Genomic DNA, 25,968 nt, shown 5'->3' on the forward strand with positions numbered 1-25,968 from the left:
TGTATCTTGCTTTTTGTTTTTACTGATTCTTCTTGTATCTGCACTTTCCCCTTTGTTGCGGTACACTGCAAATTTCCCCACTGTGGGACTAATAAAGGAATATCTGATCTTATCTTATCTTATTGTTTACCTGTTTACATTTCTGGCATTGTGTACATTTACATTTTGCACCTTGCTTGTCATTTTTATTGTTTACATTTTGTTTTATTTACACTTGTTCCACTTTGTATTGCATTTGTAATGAAAAATCCGCCCGCCTGAGCATTCCAGGTATTTAAAACCAACTCTCACCAAGCTGTGTCGTCACAGTGGGCGGGTACAAACGTCCCCAGTGGACCAATAGAATTGCGAGAACTGCTCGATTGACACCTCGGGGCCAGCTGTCACGGCGCGCGAAAGATCGAAAGATTGAAAAATTGTACTCGGTGTGTTGAAGGGAACAGGCGGGAGGAAGAGAAACAGCCCGACTAAAAGGCTTACTAAATGTACTCTAAAAGTATAAAATAGCATTAATCTCGTAGACATTTTGCTTTTAGACGTCTGTTGTGGCTGTCGAGATTCAACGAAGCGTTGTCTCCGCTGGTTTATTGTTAGAAAAGACCGTTAAACTATCACCAACGGACAAAGATGAGCCTGCTGGTCGCTCAGCAACAACAGGTGAGGAACTGAGCTCACTTATCAGTTGGTGTTTATATTTACATATCTATGTAATGCACAATACTGATATTACTTATGAGTAATGAAGAAAGCCTGGCAAGATTAAAAGCATTACAGTTGGCTAAAAAGACATTAGATAACTGCAGATAGTTAGCCAGTTAGCTAGCTAGCTAGGTTTAGCTAGGGGTGGTTGGTTGTAGTCTCGGCCTGGTTTGTTAAGCATCTTACTTTGTTTACCTCTGTTAAAATCTCACATCTAGAAAGATTATAATCTTTGGGATTACTCACTGAAATCAATTACTTGTGTCTGTAACGTTTTATTCATGTATGGTTCATGTAACATTGACTACAACACGTTGAAAGGAAGCTAGCCAGCTAACGTTAGGTGCTCATTGTTTGGTTTATTACAAGTCAAGTTTATTTCTATAGCACATTTAAAACAACATGAGCTGAGCTTTACAGACATAGGCAGAATAAAAACAGGTCAACAGAGCAGACAACAAAATCACACATATCCACAGACAGAGACCAGGGTAAAATCCATGAGTAAAAGACTGTTATAATGAGCATTATAAAAGGCCAATTAGTAATCAAGGCTTCACTAGTGTAATATAACATCCATTTGGCTGCTTAAAGTCACACAATCGTGTGAATATGCTAACTAGAGAAACTAGAGAAACTAAATAATCATTCTGTGTGGTTTTTTTTTTTTTTTTTTTACAAATACAGACATGATATAACTTTGGTACCTTAAAAAAAAGGTCATGCAGTGAGTTGTCTGCCACTTTAACCATGCCATTAATACCTAGTACCTCTTTAGGGTTTCATTAAAGTATGGTTACCATACACAGAGCACAATAAGCAACCCTGAAGAATACCAGAATCTGGCAATGTGTGCCTTTAGATTAAGGCTGTATGTATAATAATGCACACAGTGCACTTTCATAGACTAAGCTACTGGAGTTACCCTGCACTATATTAATTTTTTACTGTCTCTTCTGCACTATATTCACTTTTTAATAGTCCTTTATCACAGCTGTTCCCCTGCACTATATTCAGTTTTAAAAGTTTTTCTTCATCTCCTTGTATTTTTATATCTGGTAATTTTTTTTTGTACTTTGCACTACTAACTTTTTTACTGCCTTTTTACTAACATGTTTTACACTATGGAACTGTGATGCTGGAAACTTGAATTTCCCTCGGGATCAATAAAGTTACTATCCATCTATCTATCTATCTATATATCTGTATTACACTGAATGTGTAGACTCATGTAAACAGCCCAAACAGACTGCAGTTCCGCCTATACTATAGAAACTGCACATCTTGATGGGTGAAATCTGTTTTTGTACCCAGGCTGAGGGGCTCCCGGCACCAGGGAGTGATTCAGACAGCGGGATGGGCTCTCCAGCAGAGGAGATGGTCACAGAGACGGCTAACAAAAGAGAAGCTCTTCCAGGTGAAGTAACACAACAATGGATGATAATCCAATTCAGGGCAGGGCAGGGGACACTTTGGCTGTGTAAATGAGGGCTCCATTCATGTTAATGTCTATACAATTGCGGGAAACTTGTTTACATTTACATACAGTTTTAGGTATTTAGTGGACACTTAATCACAAAGCTTACGATGAGTGCAGCAGTCACGGTACTATTTGAATGGCATCCCATGATTCTCTCCTGTGCAAATTCTCTAAAGGTGTGAAAGAATAAATGCTATGTAAAAAAAATAAGTGCCTCAAGGACTTGACTGCATGTACAGATTAAATATAATACTCCTTTGTCTTATTTTGAAGAATCAAATTTTAAGTGTATTATAAAAAACAAAAAAGTAAGGGTGTAGAGAGACAAAAAAAATAACATACAAGCACAATACACCAGACAAACAACAGAACCAATTTCAGATAAGATGAGCAGTTATTTTGGTTGTAGTGCCTCTGAATGTGTGCATTATATATTTGACTGTTTTCTAAAATGTTATTTCGTTTTCAGATTCTGACGACGATGAAGACATCACAGTACACAGAAAGCCTCATCGTAACGCCATTAGAGACAGCGACAGCGAGGAAGAGGAGGCAGCTGCGGAGAACAGTGTACACATGGCCGAAGCACTGGTCTTATCTGCTTCCAGCGGGGAGGAGATGGAGACCGGAGAGGCAGAGGAGGAGAGGAAAGAGAGGGGGGCGCAGAAGAACAAGAGAATAAGCCGTGCTCCCGTTGACAGTGAAGACAGCGAACCAGAGCAAGAGAAACGTGGAGAAGTGGAGGAGCAACAGGAGGAGGTGAGGAAGGAAGCGAAATCGATGAAGGAACGGAAAAAGAGCCAGAGGCACTGGGAGAAAAAGGAGAAGCGCAGCAAAGCGATGGAAAAGCTTAAGAAGAAGAAGGAGAGGTTCTCTGAAATGAGCGAGGTTAGTGAAGCTCTCTCAGTGGAGTTTTCTTCTTCTTTTCCTGAGAGAGACAAAAAAATTGGACACTTCTATGTCGTGATAAGTTTGGAAGCTGCACATAAACCTTGTGTTGCATATAAAGTACAAACTGCTGTACACGTCACTAAATATTGTCTGCGTATTTAGGTCATTGTTTCACATTCTATCCATTAGGAATACTGTTTATGTCACTGGCTGTGTGTGTGTGTGTGTGTGTGTGTGTGTGTGTGTGTGTGTGTGTGTGTGTGTGTGAAATTGCACTGGAGAACCCAAATAATCAAATTAAGTAATTCAGAATCAAATGATTGTTATAGAATAAGAGTCCTTGATGTGGATTATACTCTATAATTTAAAGATAACTTTTGCATTTCCCTAGAATGCGCCTCTCCCTCGTGCTCTGAATGACAGTGGATGTCTGCTGGGCGACACAGACCTGTTTGACACCGGTCTGGACGATGAGGAAGAAGAGTCTCTGGAGGCCATCCGAGCTGCTGTCAAGCAAAAGATGAAAAAACACAAGGTACAAAAATTTGCAATTTGAATCATTCATTAAATTTTTTAAGAAGGAAGAATCAAAACAAGCACTGTGTTTATATGTAAAAGCTGTTAGCAGGAATTTAAGCCCTTCCTTTGTGTTCTTACCACTGCTCAGCTGTTTTGGTAAAATGCTGTGGCACAACACCAGTTTGCAGATGTTGTCTAGACAGGCCTTTGTTTGTAATCGGTGTTAAATATCGCTGCAGGATCCTCTCCTGGATGAGGAAGACGAGGACGATGAAGATGTACCAGAGAAACACCAGCGTGTGGTATGCAGTGCCAAAAATGCTTGAATTTATTCTGAATGCTGTAAAAAATAAATAGATAAATAATAACAAAAATGTGTGATGTTTCCAGGAGAGGAAAGCTGCTCGCGCCAGCAAAGAGGCAATGAAGCAGCTCCACAGTGAAACTCAGAGGCTGGTCAGAGGTCAGTTTACAAGAAACACATCTATTGTCTTTTTTTGAATTTATTGTGGCAATGTGTTAACTGTTTTCTGATAATTTCTCTCTAAATCACTCTCTCATGTCTTCCGTGCTACTGAGATGGTATCTTTGACGTGTTCTTCTATCTTTGACGTGTTCTTCTGTCTTTGTAGAGTCTACACTTGGCCTGCCGTACCACATCCCTGAGCCCAAGACCATCGACCAGTTCTTCAGGAAGAGAGCCAGGCCAGAGGGTCCTGCCATGGCGTTGTTGAAGTAAAGACAAACATAACAGATAACACGCATGTACTGTAGGGATGTACCGTGGTATCGAATTGGGTATCGAGAATTGTGGAATTAAGTAATTGGTATCGACTACTAAATTTCTGGTATCGTGACATCCCTGCACACATATGTCAGGGCAACAGCTAGCAACATGGGCCAAAAATTACCTTCAACTTTACCAGACAAATCAGATTTATTTCACCAGACTAGTTACCTACCAAAGTCTGCAGCATTTAGTTTCCCCTTTAGTATAATTTCACATTTAATTAAGTTAATTTCAAGTTTTGCATTTATTTCTGTCTCACACATACAATCAACAATCAATCAAAAGTTTCAAGGCTGCCGTAATAAACTTACATGATAATCTTATTCTCTTCAGATCTACAAAGTATTCAGCCATGATGATGGAGACATCGTCACCTCCTCCTCCTCCCACCAACCCACCCAGTGAGCCCCTGCAGCCGTCCACAGAGCAGGACTCCTCTCCCTCTGTAGATATGTCGTCCACTCAGATCCCGCCCATACCTCAACCTGCCGCCACCTCGTCCCCGCAGCAGGAGAGCCTCAGCCAAGCCAGCCTAGATCCCGACCAAGAATCTGGACCGATGCTTTACCTCTCAGAGAGTCTACAGGAGTCCGTCACCACAGATGGAGCGGTGAGACCTGCTTCTGATTCTGGAGAAGAAACGTCTCCTGCTCTCTTAGAACAAAGCAAGGCTGCAGTAATGTCTGAAGCCCTGCAAAAAGAGCCGGTATCTGGGGCTTTGGTGGAACCTTTAGATGCAAAGTGTGGGAGCGCTGATCCAGCTGCAGCAGAGCCTTCCGCGCAGCAGCCCACCAAACCTAAGAAGGACAAATTCTCCAGGCTGAAGATGCTTGGACTGGACCCCCCACCTGTCGCTAAATTGTGTCCGGATGACGGAGCCTTTGTTCAGCTCGAGCCTCCACAGCTCAACCGTGGTAAGTGCTGGTTCTTATAGGATTTCAGCCCAGTTAGAAGAGTAATAAATCAGAATAAACCCTTCTACTATTCTACTTCTCTTCTTCAACTAGGCGTGGAGGCCCTGAAGGTGCGTTACCTTCGTCACGTCAAGCCACCGGCTCGCCCTCAAGGAGAGCGAACGATGCAGCTCAACATCGTCCGTAAGGACACCGCCCCGTCCGGCCAGGAAGAGCTGCACAGCGAGTCGGTCACGGTCACTGTTAAAGAGGGAGCAGAGGAGCCTGTTGCAACCAAACCAGGTGTGGATACACATAGAGAGGCCAGGGATTCTGGGAAATGAGTTAACTTTGACAAGTGTATTTCAGACTGGGAAACCAGATTTGTTGACCTCTTTTTATAGCAACATCAACGGACAACTTCCTCTGTCCCGTCTTTTCTTAGGAGAGAAGCTGCTGACTCTGAAGCAGCGCCTGCAGCTCGCCATGGCCCAGAGGAGGCAGGAGGAGAGGGAACGCAAGGCCGAGCTGCATCGTCTAGACAATGAAGAGTGTGGCGATGAAGAAGAGGAGGAGGAAGAGATGACCGACGAGTCTGAGGAAGAAGAGGTAAGAGGATGTTTGTTTCTCGCTGCTTTGGAAATTGCTTTATACACATTTTGTGCATTTATCCCTTTTGTACTCACATCAAGCCCGTTATTCTCTTTTACCAGAATGTAGATGACTTACTGGGAGGTGATGATGGTGAGGAGGAGGAGAAGGAGCACGAAGATGAGGAGGGCAGTGTGGCCCACAGTATCAGGAGTACCTCTCCTGTGGCGCTGAACAGACCCTCTGACCTGATTAATACAGATAGCACACTCATGCTGTTCCCCGGCAACTCCTGCTCTCGCACCGGGTAAGTTTGTTTGGAGTTCCTGCTTATGTGCGTGTGTCTTTGTAAGTAACTCTAGAGCATGCACCTTAAAATAATTTAAATAACAAAACTGCCTTAACTTAACTGACAAATCGTGAGTAAGTCTATTACTTTATCATTACCCGATTGGCCTATTTAGGGGGAAACAGCTTGTAAAATACATAGAATAGCTGCATATTGGCATGTCTCAACCACTAAAAACTTCATCATTTATAATTGTTGTAGTTTCTTATTTGTATGCACTGTACATTTACTCTGTTTGTGTATATATAGTAAAGCTTCATTTGCAATGTTCTCCTTTTTAGTGATGGTGTCGTCAGAAGGTCTGGTCCTTCTGGACAGGACAGCAGCAGCAATAAGATGGGTGGGTAGAGTGACTTTGTCCACACTTGTTTACACTCAAAACAGACTAATGTATAGTTATCATTAGCTATTAATGAGAGAAAATGTTTTAAATATAGTGCTGATGATGTTTTTGGTTTCTCCATTCCACTTGAAAGTGCTCTATTTGGCAGAACACTTTTGCAAAAAATTTGCAACTCACTCTCTCTCGTCCTTGTCGTCTCCAGAAGAGGACGACTCTCTGTCCCTGGTGAAGGACAACAGCCACAACAGCAGCTTTGAGCTGGCAGGATCCATGATAACCTCCTACCAGCCTGTCAATCACCAGCGCTCCGCTGGAAGAACTATCTCCAACTCCTCCTCCATTTTCCGCTCCCCGTCCCCCTGCCTCTTCAGGCCAAGCTTCCTCGGCTCTGCCTCCAAGGTAAGATTAAAAATGACTTCATCAGGGGGGTTTGAATTTTGCCAAACCTGCACAGGGTTAAACAAATGGGTTTCAGCTCAGTCATTTGATATGTACTCAGACATTCATGTTCAAATGTACACTTGCACCTGCATATACTCCCATTATCAAGAGCCTGTGCAGGAATGGTATGAAGCTATAAGTTTATACAAAGACCTCTCCTAAAAACTCATGGCAAGATAAACTGGACTGCATTAAATACAAATGGGGAGAAGCAACTACAAAACAAGGACAAAGATAATTATTTCAGCATTTATATATCATGTTTGCTGCTTTAATTTCTCATCTTTTTTTCCTCCATCAGAGTTCAGGCAAACTGTCCGAGCGCTCTCTCTGCCTCCCCGTTGAGGACTCCCAGGACTTGTATGCACCTCCGTCCCCAGGAGCAGATTCGGGGCCGCTGGGCGGAGCAGCTTCTTCTTCTGGCCCCGGTCTGGGAGGGGACTCCCAAGGTCGCTTCTCCCTGGAGGACGACACCAACTCCCAGCTACTGGACTCAGACGGCTTCCTTAATGTGGGGCCGCGGCCCGGTGCGCCTCGCTCCCACAAGAGACAGTTGATCCTGGACAGCCTGGATGAGAACGCCATGGATGCCAACATGGGGGAGCTGTTGGGGATGTGCTCTGGTGTTTTTGGGACGGCGGCGAGCGGCGGCTCTGGCAGGGCCGTAGGCCTCGGAGCATCACAGGAGGACGAGCTGCTCGGGTTGTGCTCTGGAGCGTTTCCACCAACGCAGGCCGGAGAGGAGCAGAAGGAAACGGACAAGAGGGAGGAGAGAGGACAGGATGAAGAATCTGATAACACCATGGATCAGCTGCTGGGGCTGTGCTCAGGGAAGTTTCCTAGTTCAGGTAAGGGAGTGTTTGTTGTCCCCCTTTTGAGTCACCTACACCGTACAATATCTGTTTTGCAGACAGGTTAACATTTGATTCATGTCTGGCTAATAGTAACTCACTAAGCTATTAGGGGTGGGAATCGCCAGAGCCCCCACGATATGATCTTATTGCGAATTTAAACATTTTGCTATATGCTGATTATATGTGATTTATTACCTTTTTTTCAACTGCAAATTATGCAGTTTGTCTCTGTTTTATGTTATGAGTTTTCATTTCACACATCTTGAGGTCAGAGGTCAAGGGACCCCTTTGAAAATGGCCATGCCAGTTTTTCCTCGCCAAAATTCAGCCTAAATATTGAGCGTTATTTAGCAAGCTTCCCAACAAGCTAACATGACATGGTTGATACCATCAATTCCTTAGGTTTTCTAGTTTAATATTATACCAGTATTTTCACTCTAGCTTTAAGACTGAGCCCGCTACAACCTCTGAAAGACAGAATAGCAGCCAGATTGTTTAGAGGTTAATAGTTTATACGGTATAGCAAAAGATCGATGCTTGACGTCCGTGTATTGATACAATATTGACACGCAAAACATCGCGATACTATGCTGTATCAATTTTTTCCCCCATCCCTATTAGCTATAAGTTTCTTAACAGTTTATTGAAAACCAAACAGTAGATCTTATTGTGAAGGGAAATTTTAACTTGTCAATAAGTAGTGGGGCTGTAGTTGAGATGACAGTCCTGCGAAAACTCTTACTTACTTTTTTAAATGTTTTTGGTTGGGATTACTATCGTTTTTATTTGATTTCACTTGACTGTAAGAATATTTTCTGAAATTTGTCTTGCGTCTCAGGACGTACACCGTTTCACATAAATACAAAAATATAAAACACAACATTTAAACCAAACGATACTACAAAGATTTATCACAACAGTCAAGTGGATGCAGTTTTCTATATGTCCTTTGATTAATTGTTTTCCTTCCTGTGACACAATATTTAGATTTGTCTCCTTTGCCTCTCATTGTAGGTTCTGCTCACACGGCTTCGCCAGCACAAGACAGGTACAGTTCAAAGACCTGCTGAAATTATCCCAAAATATTTATGTAAATGTTGATTTACTTTTTCTGATTCTGTACAAAACTGCTCTGTCCCTATTAATTCAGTTTAAAGGATTAAGGGAATATGAATATACGATGTAAGTTTCTCACTGTGATTTCTCTCTATAAAGTAAAAAGAAGCCAGAGGAGGAAGAGCAGGAGGAGCAAGAGGATGGGGACTGCGAGTTCCGGCTTCTGTCAGATGTGGAAAGTCACAGTGAACAGGTGAGATTGTCCCTTGTTACGTTTTTAGCTACAAAAGCTCCGGTCCAAGTATGAATAACATACTAAATGTATGTGTTTATGATGCTAATGACACGTGAATTGTGGGTTTATAGGAGGACGATGATGAGGATGATGGAGAGGAGGACGAAGATGGAGAGGCAGATGCTGACGAGGATGAAGACAATGACATAGAAGAGGAGGAGATGCAGGGTGTCTTTGCATCACAACGGGTTAAGAAGAAGAAGAAGAAGAAGAAAATGTAAGTGTACAATCAAATCTATTTAGGTAGTTTGTTTTATTGTCTTCTCACATTATGGGAAAATGAGTTCCAGTCATTTTTTTATCAGATGATCTACACTGCTGTAGCCCAGGTGTTAATAGTTTCTTGCTTCCTGCTCACAGGTGTTTGGCCGACTACCTGGAGTCAGAGGCTGAGCAGTCCGGCAGTGACCTGGGAAGCGACGACGAGGACGGCGACAGAGGGAGCGAATACGAGGAAGATGAGCTTCTCGAGGAGCTTCCCTCCGATGAAGAGCTGCAGGACCAGGTCAACAAGATCCACATGTGAGTATAATGTCCCAAGCTTAAACTGCCTTAATGCAAATACAGAGAGTTTCCTCCACCGTGGCTCCAATCATAACCGGCGTTGTTTCTACAGGAAGCAGATAATGGATGATGACAAACGCCGTCTGAGGCTCTACCAGGAGCGTTACCTCGCTGATGGCGACCTGCACTCTGATGGCCCGGGACGAGCTCGACGCTTCCGCTGGAAAAATATTGGTGAGTTCACAGGATGAGGGAATAAACACCCATAATACCATATGCTAGAATTTTATTAAGAATTTACAGCAGCCAATTCAACCAATATAACAAATGTAGTTAACAAATATAGACTGGAGAACATCGTCAACCCTGCCTTTAACTGAACTTAACTTCAAAGTTGCTCCAACATGCCATTCAGAGTTTCCTTTTTTTGAATTCTTCCTCCAGATGATGGTTTCAACATGGACGGGACAGGAGCGGATGGCGAGGAAGAGGCGGAGGAAGATGATGACGTGGACCCAACTGAGGTCCAGAGGAGGAAAGAGAGACTGGAGAGAGAGCAGTGGCTCAGAGAACAGGTAGGTTGTCGGGTTGTTAGAGGTGTGTTCGAGTCCTTATGCACAGATACTGACTGATGATTTCAAAATTCAACTTTTTGTAAATTCAGTGCAGTCTTAAAAGAGATTTATTCCTGTAAACGTACTAAGAAAAAGCTAAACGTGTGTGCATTCAGGACATACTTGGTTGAGTCATCTCCCTCCTCTGTATAGGGGGGAGTGTTGTTATTTAGTCTTCATTCTTCTCTCTGTGTCTCTTCTCACAGTCTGAAGAGAAAGCCAAGAAAGGGGAAGATTTGGACGCGGATGATGAGAAGATTGGAGAGGAGGACAGTCATTTTATGAAGCTGGCCAAGAAACTGACTGCCAAGACTCTGCAGAGAAAAGGTCGGTGTGATACGAGGCCTCACAAGAAGAATCCCATGAACTTAAATAACACCCAGACTTGCTTTTGTCCAATAAGACATACAGTAATAGACTTGTATAGTAAATCATTAGAACGCACAACCACCAGACAGGTCATTTCAAAGTTTGGGGGCATTTTCTTTGTGTTGATTTTGGATCTACTTGGCGCTGTCAGTTGAGAAGACTGTCAGTCACTTCACCTGATGTGCTCCAGAGCTTTATAGATAAAGCAGAGACACACACACACACTGATTGCACCAAAACACTGGCATGTGTCCCAGCAAACTAAACACAGAAGAGGGAAACAGCTGCCAATAATACTGTCATTGCTAAATGGCAAGTCACTTCAGAGCGTTTATTTCCAGACAGTTGAGGCATTCTTGCGTTCCTGGGAAAAAGAAATGTGTATAAAACTTGAGTGGCTGCATGTAATATTCATGAGTTTTTTGTTAGTGGCCGCTTTACATCCTCACATCCAAATGACAAAAGTGGACTATACAACTGAACATTAGTCAGATTTAAAGGGTGACTATTTGTACAGCTGTACCAGAAAACTGAAGACATAAATGTGCTTTTTATACACCAGTAAATTGTATGATTTATAATAATTATATAGCATCTTTCAAAGCAAACTTTAAAAGACCTTTACATGAATGTATCAAGATTTTATTGTATTATTATTTGACCGGTAATATTCATATCTAACTCTCAAACTTGTCATCCCAGAGCCCCCTGTGGCACCACAACCAGAGAAGAAGACCTCAGCTCTCAACCCCTTCCAGAGACCCTCGCAGCCCCTACAGGTACGCCACCGTCAACATCCCCCAGTTGTTTAAAAATCTTGGAGTCTTAGTTTCACTTACTTTTCTGACTTTTTATTCTTCGGATTCATTTTATTTTATTTAATTGCACACTTTGCTTTACAGTTCAGAAGATATTTCTTGTACAGTATAACATTTTTGTTGCAAAAACGGGTAGCACTAGACTAAATAAAAATCAGCATTACTTCATCACTTGTTGGTGAAAGATTTAAAGCCATTATTCTGGCTCTTATGCCAAGAACGTGTCTCTATGATAGGTATTTCAAATGCTGTACTCAAGAGGTTTGTTTACTCTACCAGCCACTTTGGCAGACAGGCAGCCATTAAGCTTAAGGATCCAGTGAGTTATTGGCTTTTGGAGGACCAGCTAGTGGCCGGTGGAGAATAAAGATCAGTTTTCCTTGTACTTCTACTAAATTTAAACCTCACCGAAAAAGATCAGAATGAGAGGTGGAGAGTGGATGTCTGCAATTAGCTTTAAATATTTTACCAACCATGTATGTTATATATTTTCCCTGTGATCTGTACAGGGTGAATGTGAGACTAATGTCTTATTCATTTCTTCCAGGTGAGGAGAGGGTCACTCCTGAGTCAGCCTAAGTCCGTCCTCCAGAAGCTGGCCTCGATCTCAGACGGGAATCCTCTGGCTCCTAGGAACAGCAGAGGATTCCTGTTTCAAACTCTGTCTCCTGAGAAGGACAAGTCAACCTCAGACGCTTCACAGAAACAGGTCAGTCTTGTCCTCGTATACGTTGCGGGTGTAGGATAGCGTCCCGTTTGCTCAAAGCGGCGATCAACAATGACACCATTGAGTCCTACGGTGCACCCATGCTTAGAAAAAAAACTCAATGTATGAAGAGACAGATATCTGTGATACACTAAGGGGCTTGGTCAAAGTAATTTCACTATGACATTTTGTTATTGGCTTATAATCAGAATCAGAATCAGAATCAGAATGGTGTTTATTGCCAGGTGTAAGAGGTATACACTAGGAATTTTCTTTGGCATTATTGGTGCGAGACAAACTGTATAATAACAAAAGAATAGATAAAAACAAAAGAATAGATAAAAACGTTAGAATAAAATAATAAAAATGTACAATTTACAAATTACAAATAAGCTATAAACATATAAACAGCGAGGTCGAGGTCATTATCTCCATATACAGCAACCAGTGTACAGGGGAACGGTGTTGTGATCCTTCAGTGCTCCAGTGTACGCAATAGAGAAGCAAACTGCTGCCAAAAGATCAAATAATAAGGTAGTATTAAGTAGTATTACACAGGGAAATGATGGTAAGATTCTAGTTGTGCTTATTAGATAACATGCAACGAGTGTTAGAAAAGTGCAGTCTTGCATATGAGAATGTGAATGTAAATGTTAGACAAAGAAGTTTGTATTTTAATCTTTTAATCTGACTTTCCAAATCCATTACAAAAAGTATGTGTTTCCATGGCATTATTGCTAAAAAAAACACACAAAATCCTTTCATGTCAAACTCTGGGTCATTAAGTCGTAGCTCACACTGGCCATTGATTGTTCCACATATGTATTTGCGAGTACTGCTAACACACGGATTGCAAATGGTGGCAGCGTCATGTTTCACAAAATTACAACAACAAAAAATGTGTGAATCCTGCAGGACTCTGGCGTGCTCGTGCACGGATCCCAAGAATGATGAATGTTTGTTTTGAAGTGTTTCGAAATGAGTGAAAGTTGGAATGATGTCATGTTGCAAAACTGGTGAGACTTGCAACTAGCGGCCGAAAGGCTGCACCGATGTGGGAACCTCACCGCTGATCTTTGTGGTGCTGCTTCACTCTTCTTCTTCAGTTCTTTAAAAGTCTTCAATATTTTTCATAAAATTACAACAAACAACAAATAAAGTCAGTCATATTTTCCAGCTATTTTTGAATGAAAAGAAGAATTCACTGCCGCTGAACTTCACCCACTTTGATTTTTTTCCAGTCCTGTCTGGTTGTGTATCTTTGGCAAGATCTCACTGTTCTAAAATAAGCACAATCATGTACTGATTCTGATGTCTTCTATATGTACGACACTAGGTGGAGCCAAAGCCCACACACTCCTATTACATCCTCAAAAAGCAGTTTTTCTTCCAAGCACAAGATCCACCATTAACTATATTGCATTTAATTGTTTGTTTTTTTAAATATACATTATTTACCACACAATAAATTTATTCATTTCTTTAACTTGTGTTATGTTTGATCGTCAGATGATGAAGAAGAGAGGACCGGTGGGAGCGGTGAACCCGACAGCAAAGAGGGTCTGCAGGGAGAACAGACCTGCAGCACAGACTAAAGCCCCCCAGAGGAGCATCTTCAACTTCCTGGACCACTGAGGTCACGACAAACACTAACTGAACGATAATCATCATCAGCAGGCTGGGAAGCCAACCGATAAAAAACAGTATTTACCAGCCACATCCGGTATTTCACAAGCCGGTGAGACTTGAACAATGAAGACGGCGGTGAAATGTCGGCGGCTGGTAGACGTCCTCTGTATCGCTTCTCAAACACAAATACGGGTGCTTGTATGTGTGTTTGCATGTTTACACTGCCTTCATATGGCAAACTGAAGCACACACACTGAGGCATCTCTTGATGTTTTACCTTTTTCTTAATCTGGACTTTCTGACGGAGGTCCATTTAAAAATGTTTTATCATGTAAATAGGATTGATTTGATTTGAATGATTAGGGAGTTTTTGTATGCTAAATGTATTTGTTTTACATTGTAAATAAAAGTGTATTTTAAGACTTTGCTTTTGTCTTCTGTTGTCCGACCGGATGTGAGCTGTCGGTATCAGGTGGTCAAGGTATGTGTGTGCAACAGGTATGATATCCAACGTCTCTGGATTGCCATGAGATTTAGTCACAGATATCCATGTTCCCCAATATGATGAATCTTTACTGACTTCTCCTCTAGCGCCACCATGAGGTTTATCACATCATGTTGTGGTTTTGAGTAACAATATCTCCACAACTATTGGATGGATGTTTCATGAAATTTGGTACAAACATTTATGTCCCCCTCAGGCTTGTATTGTCATAACTCTGGTGATCTGACATTTAATCTAGCGTCATTTATCCAATACCTTAATTTATGACTAAATACCTGCAAAAGTAACATTCCCATCGGCCTCAGCTGTACTTTGTTTAGTGCTAATTAGCAAACGGTAGTACACTACAATACGACCAGGGTCCATCTGTAAAGGCACATGGTTAAAGGTGTGTTTGGGGCTGGAAAGTTGCTACTTTTATTTTGGAGGATTTGTCTCGTCTTGATACTTTAAAGAGGACCTGTTATGCTCTTTTCCCCCTTTCCTTTAGTGTGTTATGTTGTGTTTTTGTGCATGTTAAAGGTCTGCAAAGTTGCAAAGCCCAAAGTCCACGCCAAAGGGACAGAAACACTGCTCCTGAACTGCCGAAAAAGCCTCTCTTGAAGTCCCCGCCTTTTGTTCCGTAACGTGATGATGTCACCAAGTAACACATTTGCATAATGCCTGCCTAGCGGCTAGTTCGGCATGCCCTTAAACAAAGCTAGTTAGAGCGGAGCTGGAGCAGAGTCCAAAGAGTTTGGTTCGGTTGACCAATTTCAACAGAGTGGGCCAGCTGACCAATCAGAGCAGACTGGAGCTCAGGACAGCCGATATGAGAAAAATAAAGTGTTTTTTGAACATTAAAGCACGTAAACATGTTCTAGTAGAAACCCAAACTAGAAGTATGCAACTGAAAATAAGCATAATAGGTCCTCTTTAATGAATATTTGTGTCATTCATGTATGACATAGCTAATTTAAAAAGCCTTTCTGGGTTTTTTCTTCTTGCGATTTAGACATTACATTTAAAAGAAACTGCTTCCCATACCACTCTTGGACACCACCTCTCCTCAAATACACCGTTATCATGCCTCTAGTGGATAAGACAGTGCTTATCTCATCTTCATTCCCTGCACACACTTAATATCACCAGACGTGAGTGTCTTCCGGGACTGCACTCACCAAAGGCCACTAGAAACCAGTATAAAATACTATTTGATCTCATGAATACACAGAAGAAAACAGACCACAAACAGCTTTCACAGCTTTCATCCCTTATTGTCCCTAAGTGAAGGCCTCACTTCTCCACCTGTCCTTTGCTGTAAATCTTTGAGACTCTTTATTTCACTTTTTCTTCCTGGTTTTTTAAAAGCATAATTGCAGTTTAGAGACTAATGATTTGGTAAGTGGCTAATAATAGGCCGGGGTCTTCTAACGAGCCCTTTCATGTCTCTCCATCTCATTAGTAGCCACGGTGATTAGGAGGAGAGGTCCCGGGGTTAGGAGCGGGCGCAGGAGGCCCCATTACACATCATTAAGGGCCAACGCCAGGAGGGTCTGGAATGAACCCCATGGTGGGCCCCGCCTATGTAGCGAGCTGCCGTACCTGCAGGCAGGCAGGCAGGCAGGCAGGCAGGCTTAATCCTGGTGTTGTTAAAGCGGCGATTACACTTTTTACCTTTTGTCTACGTTGGTTCCGCCTCAGTTTTGATTTGTTTGTCTAAGAAAGTGTCACTGGATTTCTGTGAGATTTGGGCAAAGAGGCTTTGGGCAAGGGGGTAATATGATTTGGCGTGGAGCTGCCTCTGTCATTACTTTTGAGCCATTACAACACAATTAATCTAGATAAAGACTTCCTCGGGGTCTGTTTGCCGGGTCAAGAAATCAATTCTAATTAGAATTTAATAGGAATAATGTCTTTGCAAGTTGGAGAGCAATTCAGCTTCTTCTCTTTCCCTGCATCAGCACCATACACCCGCTTCTCCAAACTCAATTTCACAACTTTGTTTAACCCCAAGAGGAAATTACGAGGTCAACGCAGTAAAGCCATCCTCCCCCCACCCCACCCCCACCCCCACCCCCTGAACTCCCAATTCACTCCACACTTGAAAGAGGAGGAAGGTTACATGTTTTGGCACCGAGGCCCGGCTTCTAAATATCTAGAGGACACGGATCTGGCTTTATTCACATTATGAGGAGGAGAGAGGGCAGAGGGTGGAATAATTGAAGAGAAACATGAGCTGTATAGCACCCAAGGGGTGTGCTTGCTTGTGTCATGACGTCTGCACTGTATGTGTGTGTGTCTGCTCACATCTGTGCCTAAAATAAAAAATATAATTACGTGTGTAAAAGCAAAAAAAACAAAAACCCCGTGCTGGATTAGTGGTTCAATTTAGCACGTCTTGGCTGATTTCTTTTTTTGTAAGAGAGCTGGCTGCAAGCTGGAGGTCCAGCAGGCCTCTCTTTTACAGTCTCCGTGCATCTCGGCAGCCGGGGATCTGACAGAGTGGACCCGTAGGGCGCTGCCGGCCGCCCTCGGCCGCTGTCACAGCCGAGACTGGTGCTGGAGCAGATGTGGAGCCGAGCTGAGGGAAGTGGGTCAGGGTGCTGCAGGCTGTGTGCAATTCAAACAAGGTCTTATTATGCACAAGGTAAGTCATGCTCCTCTTTTTTTCCTCTTTCCTGTGTCTATGTGTGTGTGTGTGTGTGTGTGTGTGTGTGTGTGTGTGAGAGGGTGTTTTGGTGTTTTAGCATTACAATAATCTGTCTCCCCCCCCCCAGGAGGCCTCCTCACACAGACGACCCTCAGTCCTCCGAGTTCAGCCTATCTCTCCTTCCATCAGTGTCCTCTGTAGTTGTCTTTTGTAACTTGGGTTTTTCTTTTTTAGAGAGAGAGATGGAGAGATGGAGGGAGAGATGATTTTGCGTGTGACGAGGCCTTGGGCGGACGGCTGTGTTTGATGTATTTTTTATGTGCTTAGGCTACTAGTGAACGATGGGGAGGGGGGAGGAAGGGGAGGGAGAGGAGGGAGGGAGGGAGGGAGGAAGGACGCCTGGAGCTGATGCACTTGAATGGGGATGTTGTTGAAGGAGAAAGGGGGGTGGAGGGGTAGATAGGGATAGAAGTGTGTGTGCGTGCGTGCGTGCGTGCGTGCGTGCGTGCGTGTGTGTGTGCGTGTGTGGAGAAGAAGGAGGAGGACGCAATTTTTTTTTCTGCCGCCAGCGACGACATGTCAGGGGGATGAGAGCAGGGTGGAGAGAGACAGTGAACACTTGTTAAGTCTGTCTGATGTAGCCTCTCTAGTCTATACCACACACACACACACACACACACACACACACACACACACACACACACTCACCTACACGCCTCTAAAAAACACACTTGCATGCACACTTTAACACACATTCAACTGCCGTGCCCCTTAGATCTGAGATTGACAGTCACAAAAGGCAGTCAGTCACCAGTTTGGAGGAAAATCACAACGCGCAACAAAAACCTGCAGTCCTGCTCCCTTTGAGAGGAATATAGAGATATGATGTTGCCTGTCAGTCAGTGTTGCATTGTGGGTAACAGTTATGATGGATTTAACACACCTGTAATTGTAGATATGTTGTGATACGTTTTTTTTGTTTTTTTTAAAACCATCTTCCGACACTCAGCTTGATGTCGACAAAGTGTTGGCGTTTACTCACTGTGTGATTTCCTCCATTTCCCAGAATGCTGTTCAACCACCACCAGAGGACGGGCATGACCTTGCTTGCTTGTTGAGTTCAATATGAAGGTGGCGAGAGACACATCTCTACTATCTCCCCACATGCATATTTTCTTGTGAACTTTTGCACATTCCTGCACATTCCTCCACAGCTCTTCCACTTTAAAGACATATTCTTATGGATTTATTTTGATGTTTTCTATTGTAAATGTTTCTATTTTATACTATTGTCTCTTGACATATTATAATATATTACCCTAACCCTACCTGGCAATGAAACTGTTTCTGATTCTGTAGACAGACATCCTTCTGAAGGTCTGACCAAACCAAAGTCTTGGTACTTTTAATGTTACAGAAAACAAAGACAGAAAATACCTTGCAATAAGAGTCCAGTGTCTTTTACCAGTCCGTTCTCATTCCCAGGGCGTCAAACACCGAGGCTTTGTCACGGCCGTCGGCGTTCGATAACGCCACACGAGGCACCCTTTAGCGTCGGTATGAGATGCACCGGGCTGTCCATCTGCCGTCTATGAGAGCCGGCTATCAATCACTCGTGAACTCCGACCAAACGGTCAAACTAGGCAGCGCTGATCAAATATGAATCAATATTCTGTTACTGTAATGCCTATTTCTCTCCTCAAATGTTTTCAGAATCATCTTGTAGTGTACTGTTTAGCTAGATTTTTTAAAGCCTGAAAACAGAGGCATGAGGAGGTGCAGAAGTCTAGTTATCTCTCAGAACACTTGAATTACAAAAGGATGGTTATTATGGAATTTTTGCCCAATGATGCCAAAAATATACTGCCTACTGCCACTTTAATGTATTTCTCAACAACTGTAACTCCTCATGTGGGCATTTATAAGGAAAACACTGATGTAATTATACAGTATACTTCACAGGATGCCTTCATAGGAAAAGTTAATGAGTGTTGCCAAATCTATTTAGTATTTAATTTTATAGTGTGTTATTAGCCATGTAATAAATGTTGTATACTGCCTATGAATGCTAAGAAGTGTTACCCAATAAGAATGAACTTTTCACCCAGTTAGCTGGTGTTTGTTGTTGTAACACACTATAGTCTCAATGTGTAAGTATTATAAAACTGTCTGTGTGTGTTTTTTTGCCAGAGGGCTGAGGTAACTGAAGACTCACTGTAAAACCTGATGTAATTAGGTTAACACCATGTCGTCATGTGGCTGTTAGGGTTGTGATATAGATAGCTATAGTCCTGAAGCTCTGCCCCCCCAACACCGGGGCTTTCAGGACAGACACAAAACAATCTGTTCCAAACAAATCATCTCAAAACAAAAAGAACATTATGTCAAATATTGGAACGAAAACCACCAAATCACAAAGTAAATTAGAATTCTATTTGACCCTAAACAGAGAGTACACGGTGGCAGAATACCTGACCACCGTGACTGATAGTAAACTCAGAAAAAAACGTTGACAATGTACAGACTGAGTGGACACGGCCTGGCCATAGAAACAGGCCGTCACAGGCAGAACAGACTACCCAGGGAGGCCAGGCTGATGTGTTCACATTGTTACACAAGAGAGGTGGAGACACAATCTCACTTCTTACTGTGCTGTGAGAAATTTAAGCATGTGAGAGATGTTTTCTTTGAAAAAATAAACAACATATATCCCGAGTTCATCCATCTCCCCGATCCTCAGAAAAGTCTCTACTGTCCTCTGCTCCTCTGCCTGCTTGCCTTCACTCACACACCTCGCTCGTTCTCGCCATTTCGCTCCACCTCTCACGTGCATGCGCGCACACTACACACTGCAGAAGAGTTAGTTTAGCTCTGAGAATATCTAGTGAATGTACAGTGGACGTTTGTGCAGAAATAACTGCTGCAACTCCTCCAGACCAACAGAGGTTTTCCGTGTCTTGTGAAGTGACGGGGCTCCGCAGCGAGAAACGTTATCGTCTCTGACCTGAAGCCGGTGTCTTCCCTGTTCCCTCCGGCCGCTGTCGGGAGGCTGAAGCAGGAAAAGCCAACACTAGGATCAGCATTGATTCATGGAGAGACCTTCGTCTGGTCAGCTAACATTACTGCCAAGCAGCTGAAATATAGAGTGATATTGTGCTTTTAGCTGATGTCTGTCGCCTCACTGTGTTGAGCGATGCTCGTTCATGTCTATTTAGAGCGAGCACAAGCGCGAGCAACAGGACGCTGACTTTCGTTGACTTAACAGCCACATGTGTCGCTGTTTACAAGCATTTCTGATTCTTACAAACAGTCCCTTTAAATGTATTCATTTGGGTTTTTTCATTTATTTATTTTAATTTTTTTATATTGATATTATTTTGCAAATAGGAGTTTGATTTGTGGACCAAAATGTGACAATGTTCATATGAAATGTAATATATAAATGTAATGTATTTGGTATATTGTGATTATTTTGTGATTATTTTTTGTGAAATGTAATTATTCATTAATATGTAATTTAGCTTTGGCAATAATGCTACCTGAACATGCATGCCAATAAAGCTTATTTGAATTTGATAGCTATGTATGGAGGCCTGTTGCTGTGAAATACAGTGAAAATAACAAGATGACATCAACCATCTCACACATTGTTTCTCCTCATTCTCCTCGTTTCCTGCAGTCCCAGCCCAGTTTAGGAAGTGCTATTAGTCAGCCTGTGTTATTTTTCCCAGAACCACAGCAGCAGAGAGAGGATGGGAGGAGGAGGAGAGAGGAAGAGGAAAATAAACATCACATAGGAGGGTCTGAGGAAGAGGAGGAGGAGGAGGAGGGAAAAATTGGGAGGGCTCATCGTCCAGCTTCTCCAGCACCGAGCAGCAAAACCAGCTAAAAGGTAAGAAGATAAACTTATAATGGTAATATATTCAGCCAGGTCAGTCATTTGACTCAGCGGCTATTAGAGGAGATGAGAGGAAGACTGTGAAGCTCTGAGAGAGAGGAAGGACACAGCTATAGAGATATGGGGTGAGCGTTACATAACGCCCAACGTGCATCAAATAATCCTGCTCTTTTTCTGCATTTAAGAGGAAATATGGAGTTTTTCTGGATGGATCAGGATGAAAAACTGTTTTTTTTTTACCTTCATCACTATAAGCTGTAAACATGAACGCCATTGGTCGCATTTTGTGTGTTTTCTGTCGCAAAAACAGGCTTCATTTTATCCGAAACACCCAGCCGACAGCTGCAGGACTGTTTTGGTATTATTATTCTCATGTTTTCATCGCGTTATTGCATGTGTGAATGCACATATATGCATGGAAATATATTCCTTAAAACAGGGTATGCATTAGTCTGACACATTATTGGTTAATTTGCATGTAAAATTTCAGCTCTGGAGGGATAAATGTGATTATTCTTTACGCAGAGAAGAATCGGGCTTTTTTTTCATCCTCGTGATCATCAGTTTGCTGCATGCGCGCTCCCGACAGAGCGACGGTCGCTGTCCTTCAGCACCACGTGAACGCGCTTAGAGAGGAGAGGATGAGGATGAGGAAGAGAGGAGAGGAGGAGAGGAGAGGGGGATTGATTGACAGCAGCCTGAAGTCAGGATTAGAGAAATTTCCATTCTGGGGAGACATGTAAATATTTGATGCTAATAGAAGTGGAGTGTGCAGACCAGCCTGTAGTTGTAGACATTATAAACAAGGAGTTTGGTGTGACCTAGGAGTGTGTGTGTGTCTGTTGGGGGTGGATGGAGGTTGAACTATGCCTCATCCATGTATATCCAATTGTTTTTGCATTTTGTTATCTTTAATGCAGCTCTTTTTTTTACCAGATATTGATGAACATTTTCCAAAGTGTGCCGCAGCTTTTTTCTGCCGCCGATGACTTTTGTTTGTGTATCGTCTCTATGCAGCTGCTGGTTTTGACTCATGAATGCTTGTACACAAAATTAACTCGCAGCGACTTTAAAATTTCTGTCAAAGTCACAAGCTGGCTTTGAGGACTCTCCAGGAGCTTCGGGGAAGGCGTCATCATCATGCGAGATTTGAGAGTTCGCTATTATGCAACCGCATTAGATTAATAAGCTGTGTTTTGTCTGGAAGTCAAACTCGTGAGACGAACAGCAGCGAGACAGTGAGGACAGTGTGAATGTGATAGCTTGTTGTATTAAAAGGGGTTGCTGTTATAACTCTGATGTGGAAGTTTACCCACTAAAGACGTCAACACAACAACACAGACGAGGTTTAAAAACACTCTTTTGATCGCTAGATATCAGGTGTTTTCTGGGTACTAGTTCCGATGTAATACCTGACCCGGTACAGATACCAAAATGATACGTTACTACAAAAAAACAACTCTTCTTAACTTCTTCTTTCTGTCCCTTGTTGTTTCAGTGAGGCTCAGTCGAGGTCAGTGATGCTCCACCATCAGGACCAACCTCTGAACTCGGCCTACGGAGGCCAAGGAGGCTCCAACCATGGCTCCTCCTCCTCGCTGCGAAACAGGAGGAATGACAAAGACGGCAACTTCAACTTCCTGCCGGGCAAAGACAACAACGACGTCACCGGAGGAGGAGGAGGAGACGAGAACCGGAACCAGGTGCGTCCCCGCAACTTGGGCCCTCTAGGTCGCGACCCTCCGAACTCCTCGTCGTCGTCGTCCTCTGGGTACCACCACGGCTCGGGCGTCCTGTCGCCGCGCTCCCGCCTGCCCTGCTGGAGCCCCCTCGAGCCCCTGCCCGAGATCGAGTGCGGGGACGACGGCTATGGCCGAGTGCCCCCCGACGGAGCGGAGGAAGGCAGGATGCAGGAGGAGGAGAAGAGGGTGATGATGAGCCAGAATGAGGAGAAGCAGCAGCGAGAGAAGATGGAGCTGCAGAGGAGGAAGAGCAGCTTGGGTTTCAAAGGGAGGGAGGAAGAGGAAGATATGGCGGCGCTGGAAGATGATGACGAATGGGGCGACAGCGACTCTGACTCTGACTCTGAGCGCTGCCGGTCCGGCGGCAGCATGTCTTCACTCAACGAAGGCGAAGGGACGCTCATGGGAGGCTTTGACCGCATCGGAGTCGGGGAACCAAAATCCAACCACCAGGAGTGCGAGCCGCCCAGAAACATCAACAGAGAACCGCCCGGAAGACACAGAAGCTTCAGCCGCAAATCGCTGACAGGACGCAACCTGGGAAACCTGCTGGAGGAGGGAGCAGAAGACGACGAACGGTCCTCAGACTCGGACGGCGAGATGCCAGAGCTGATGGACGCGGTGTGGACGCTGCGAGACCGCGAGCGCTTCAAGGCCCAGGAGATGGAGAAGCACCAGGTGCAGCTGACCATGTACCGCCGCCTGGCGCTGATCCGCTGGGTGCGCACGCTGCAGGGCCGCATCCAGGAGCAGCAGAACCGCCTGCAGTCCAGCTTCGACGTCATCCTCACGCAGAGGAAGGAGCTGCTGCGCATGGGCGCCGCCGCCGCCGTGGCCAACGCCACACCCGCTGCAGCTGTCAGCCAGGCATGAAGAGAGAGAAAGATGGGAGGAAGTGAAACAGGAAGTGGTTAAAAACAAAAATTTTTGTTCTGTTTGCTTCAAACCTGAAGACATTTCACCTGAAAAAGACAATCTCCCATCGTCCTGTCTGACATCTTTAAGCTTCACATGCTGCTGATTGTAATGATCTTCCGTACTGGTGTCCCACCCAGAGACTCGTCTTCATCATCTGAACACTGGACTCAACCCCCCTGTATCTACACCAAAATGTATCCTGGTCAAAGCAACGAGACTGTTGTGAGATTAATATGATGTTTATATCAACAAATATTCTGTGTCTGTGCGCTGTTCTTGTTTGTCTCTTGACCTGTGCGTAGAAAAACCCAAAAGTATTTCAAGATATGATGTAGATTTGTTGGAGATGATTTATACCCTGAGATTGTGCTGTATATATAGAGAGATAATAGGTAAATAAAAAATAAATAAACTCATCTTAAATTTGATTTGTTTTGTGTTGTCTGTTCAGCCCGGTCGCACAGCAGTTCGTGAAATAGTCACGAAATGTTATGTATTGATTCATGTACATAGACACGAATGTCACATTTTTTTGGTGATGGTCAGCACAAAATCAATTTGTATGTGATCCACGTAATCGCGAACTGGGAAGTATAAAAAGCGGCGAACGCCGTGTAGGGAGGAGGTCGGGGCGGGTAAAAAAACACCACACATTAACCCAGAAGACCGGTCCTGTCCTGTGTGAAACCACAAGTTAAAGTTGATTTATTTGTCACTAACTTCCGTACTTAACCCAAATCGCGATCTTTTCCTAAACCTAACTAAGTAGTTTTTGTCACATAACTTCCGTACTTAAGTTACGCAACTTATGGTGTTATTTGAACCCAAACCGAGATATTTTACTGAACCTAACTAAGTCGTTTTTGTCACGTAACTTCCGTACTTAAGTTACGGCACTTCCGGAGTTATTTTAACCTAAACCGCGATCTTTTCCTAAAACTAACTAAGTAGTTTTTCTCAGATAACTTTCGTACTTAAGTTACGCCACTTCCAGTGTTACTTTAACCCAAACTGAGATCTTTTCCTAAACCTAACTAAGTAATTTGTTGCCTAAACCTAATGAAGTCGATCTATTCTTAAACCTAACTAAGTAGTTTTATTTTGAAAAAACTGGAGCGGAAATTGTCACGTGCGTCAAAATACGTTGTTGAAAGTCATGCAGAGCGTTACGGAAAAAAAGGGAAATTTGTGTCTATGTACGTGAATCAAATAGATTCAATTTTCAAGACTATTTCAGGAACTTCCGTGAGACTGTGTCGGTCTGTTTGTTTGCACATTCATAAGACCTGATCTAGTGCAATTTGAGTTTCCGTAATCAGATCTTTAAATAGATAAATGTGAGGGGAAGTCCAGGAGTTGGCTGATAACACCACGTTAAGAGCCCTTAAGAGCTTTTCATTTCATTCCAGATCAGCATGTTGATTTCAAGGAGAGCAGGTTTTTTTTAATCAAAGCTCCCTCAGTGCAGATATGACTAAAAGAAGGGGCACTTTTTATCTTCCTTATAGCTGGAGCTGTACTAGCTGTTCTGGAGAGCCCTTTAGGGCAAATGACCTTTTCCAAGCTAACAATTGCCTCTTTGTCAGCTGAACAAAGTTGGTTTGTATCGGCTCATCACACGGGGGCTGTGGGAGTGTGTGTTCTGCGGGTTGTGTGATAGCCGTGTGAGGCTCAGGCGTCAATCTTTGTGGGCACGGCTGGTGCCGCAGGGCGCTCCAGAGATCATCTCACCTCCTTCCATGTGTGTATGCGTGTTCAGAGAGATACCAGCCACCGCTGCCACCCTATAATCTCCATCCTGAGCGAGTTGTGGTGATGCATGGGCCCCCCACCTCCCCCCAGGGAGCCTGTCTGTCTGCGCCCCGGGGCCCTGCAGGTTCCTATCCGGCCGCGCTGAACAGACGCCCAGTCCAGTTACGCGCAAGAGCGCCAAACCCCGGGGCAAGTTTGCACTAATCCCCGGCTATGCCTCCTAACTAACTCTTATTTCTCTGAAGCTTATCGCCTCTCCTGGACGCAGAAAGTCTGAGTCCATTTACATATTGATCCGTTGTTCTCTGGCTTGAAGGTTGGAGGCTTTGAGACGCGTCTAAGGCATGCGGATAACACGGTTTAACACCGGGATAGGGACGTGTAAGCGACGCGTAAAGCAGCCACCTTTTAAAAAATAAATAAAAGGACATTAAAGAGGAACAAACAGGCCTTTGATGGAGGTTTTGTAAACCACCGAGACGTGATTTCAGGCTAGTTAGGAGAAGGTTATAAAAAGCATCCAAACAAAGACACATGACACATGGAGATAAATGAGACTAACAAACTGCTTTAATCACAGGAACATATCTATCTGATCGGTCTAACCTCAGGAGAAACACTCCCACTATTTATAGAGCAGTGACAGTGTTCATTTCAGTAATATCCCCTCAAAACAAAAC

At 43.5% G+C, this 25,968-nt stretch overlaps 2 protein-coding genes across 4 annotated transcripts; both read left to right on the forward strand.

The window, feature by feature from the left end:
* The first annotated feature begins 418 nt into the window (after nucleotides 1–418).
* Nucleotides 419–14,263, forward strand: clspn (claspin). Its single transcript, XM_074613303.1, has 24 exons — nucleotides 419–657; nucleotides 2,014–2,116; nucleotides 2,649–3,067; nucleotides 3,462–3,605; nucleotides 3,829–3,891; nucleotides 3,980–4,052; nucleotides 4,222–4,324; nucleotides 4,713–5,293; nucleotides 5,387–5,575; nucleotides 5,718–5,881; nucleotides 5,986–6,170; nucleotides 6,494–6,552; nucleotides 6,758–6,954; nucleotides 7,298–7,844; nucleotides 8,865–8,898; nucleotides 9,066–9,159; nucleotides 9,273–9,418; nucleotides 9,562–9,723; nucleotides 9,818–9,939; nucleotides 10,150–10,280; nucleotides 10,526–10,646; nucleotides 11,391–11,467; nucleotides 12,054–12,215; nucleotides 13,722–14,263. Exons 1-24 carry the CDS (start codon nucleotides 628–630, stop codon nucleotides 13,845–13,847), a joined length of 4,032 nt encoding a protein of 1,343 aa, XP_074469404.1. The 5' UTR covers nucleotides 419–627; the 3' UTR covers nucleotides 13,848–14,263.
* A 6,445-nt stretch (nucleotides 14,264–20,708) lies between these two features.
* On the forward strand, nucleotides 20,709–23,964 carry c19h1orf216 (chromosome 19 C1orf216 homolog). Of its 3 annotated transcripts, none has more exons than XM_074613730.1 (2): nucleotides 20,709–20,870; nucleotides 22,375–23,964. In XM_074613730.1, exon 2 carries the CDS (start codon nucleotides 22,397–22,399, stop codon nucleotides 23,489–23,491), a length of 1,095 nt encoding a protein of 364 aa, XP_074469831.1. In that variant the 5' UTR covers nucleotides 20,709–20,870; nucleotides 22,375–22,396; the 3' UTR covers nucleotides 23,492–23,964. The 3 variants fall into 3 exon arrangements, with proteins under 3 accessions (XP_074469831.1, XP_074469830.1, XP_074469829.1); XM_074613729.1 differs by having other exon boundaries at nucleotides 20,861–21,001; XM_074613728.1 differs by lacking the exon at nucleotides 20,709–20,870 and adding an exon at nucleotides 21,053–21,234.
* Nucleotides 23,965–25,968: the final 2,004 nt, after the last annotated feature.

Source organism: Sebastes fasciatus, chromosome 17, assembly GCF_043250625.1.
Source record: "Sebastes fasciatus isolate fSebFas1 chromosome 17, fSebFas1.pri, whole genome shotgun sequence".
In the NCBI taxonomy this organism is placed as follows: Eukaryota; Metazoa; Chordata; class Actinopteri; order Perciformes; family Sebastidae; genus Sebastes; species Sebastes fasciatus.

Bases quoted from the DNA above. Each gene is read 5' to 3' on its own strand.
- c19h1orf216 (XM_074613728.1), top strand. From the start codon at position 21,140: ATGAACGCCATTGGTCGCATTTTGTGTGTTTTCTGTCGCAAAAACAGG. The intron at 21,235-22,374 runs GTATTATTATTC...TTGTTGTTTCAG, and splicing joins ACAGCTGCAGGACTGTTTTG to TGAGGCTCAGTCGAGGTCAG.
- clspn (XM_074613303.1), top strand. From the start codon at position 628: ATGAGCCTGCTGGTCGCTCAGCAACAACAG. The intron at 5,576-5,717 runs GTGTGGATACAC...GTCTTTTCTTAG, and splicing joins GCCTGTTGCAACCAAACCAG to GAGAGAAGCTGCTGACTCTG. The intron at 11,468-12,053 runs GTACGCCACCGT...CATTTCTTCCAG, and splicing joins GACCCTCGCAGCCCCTACAG to GTGAGGAGAGGGTCACTCCT.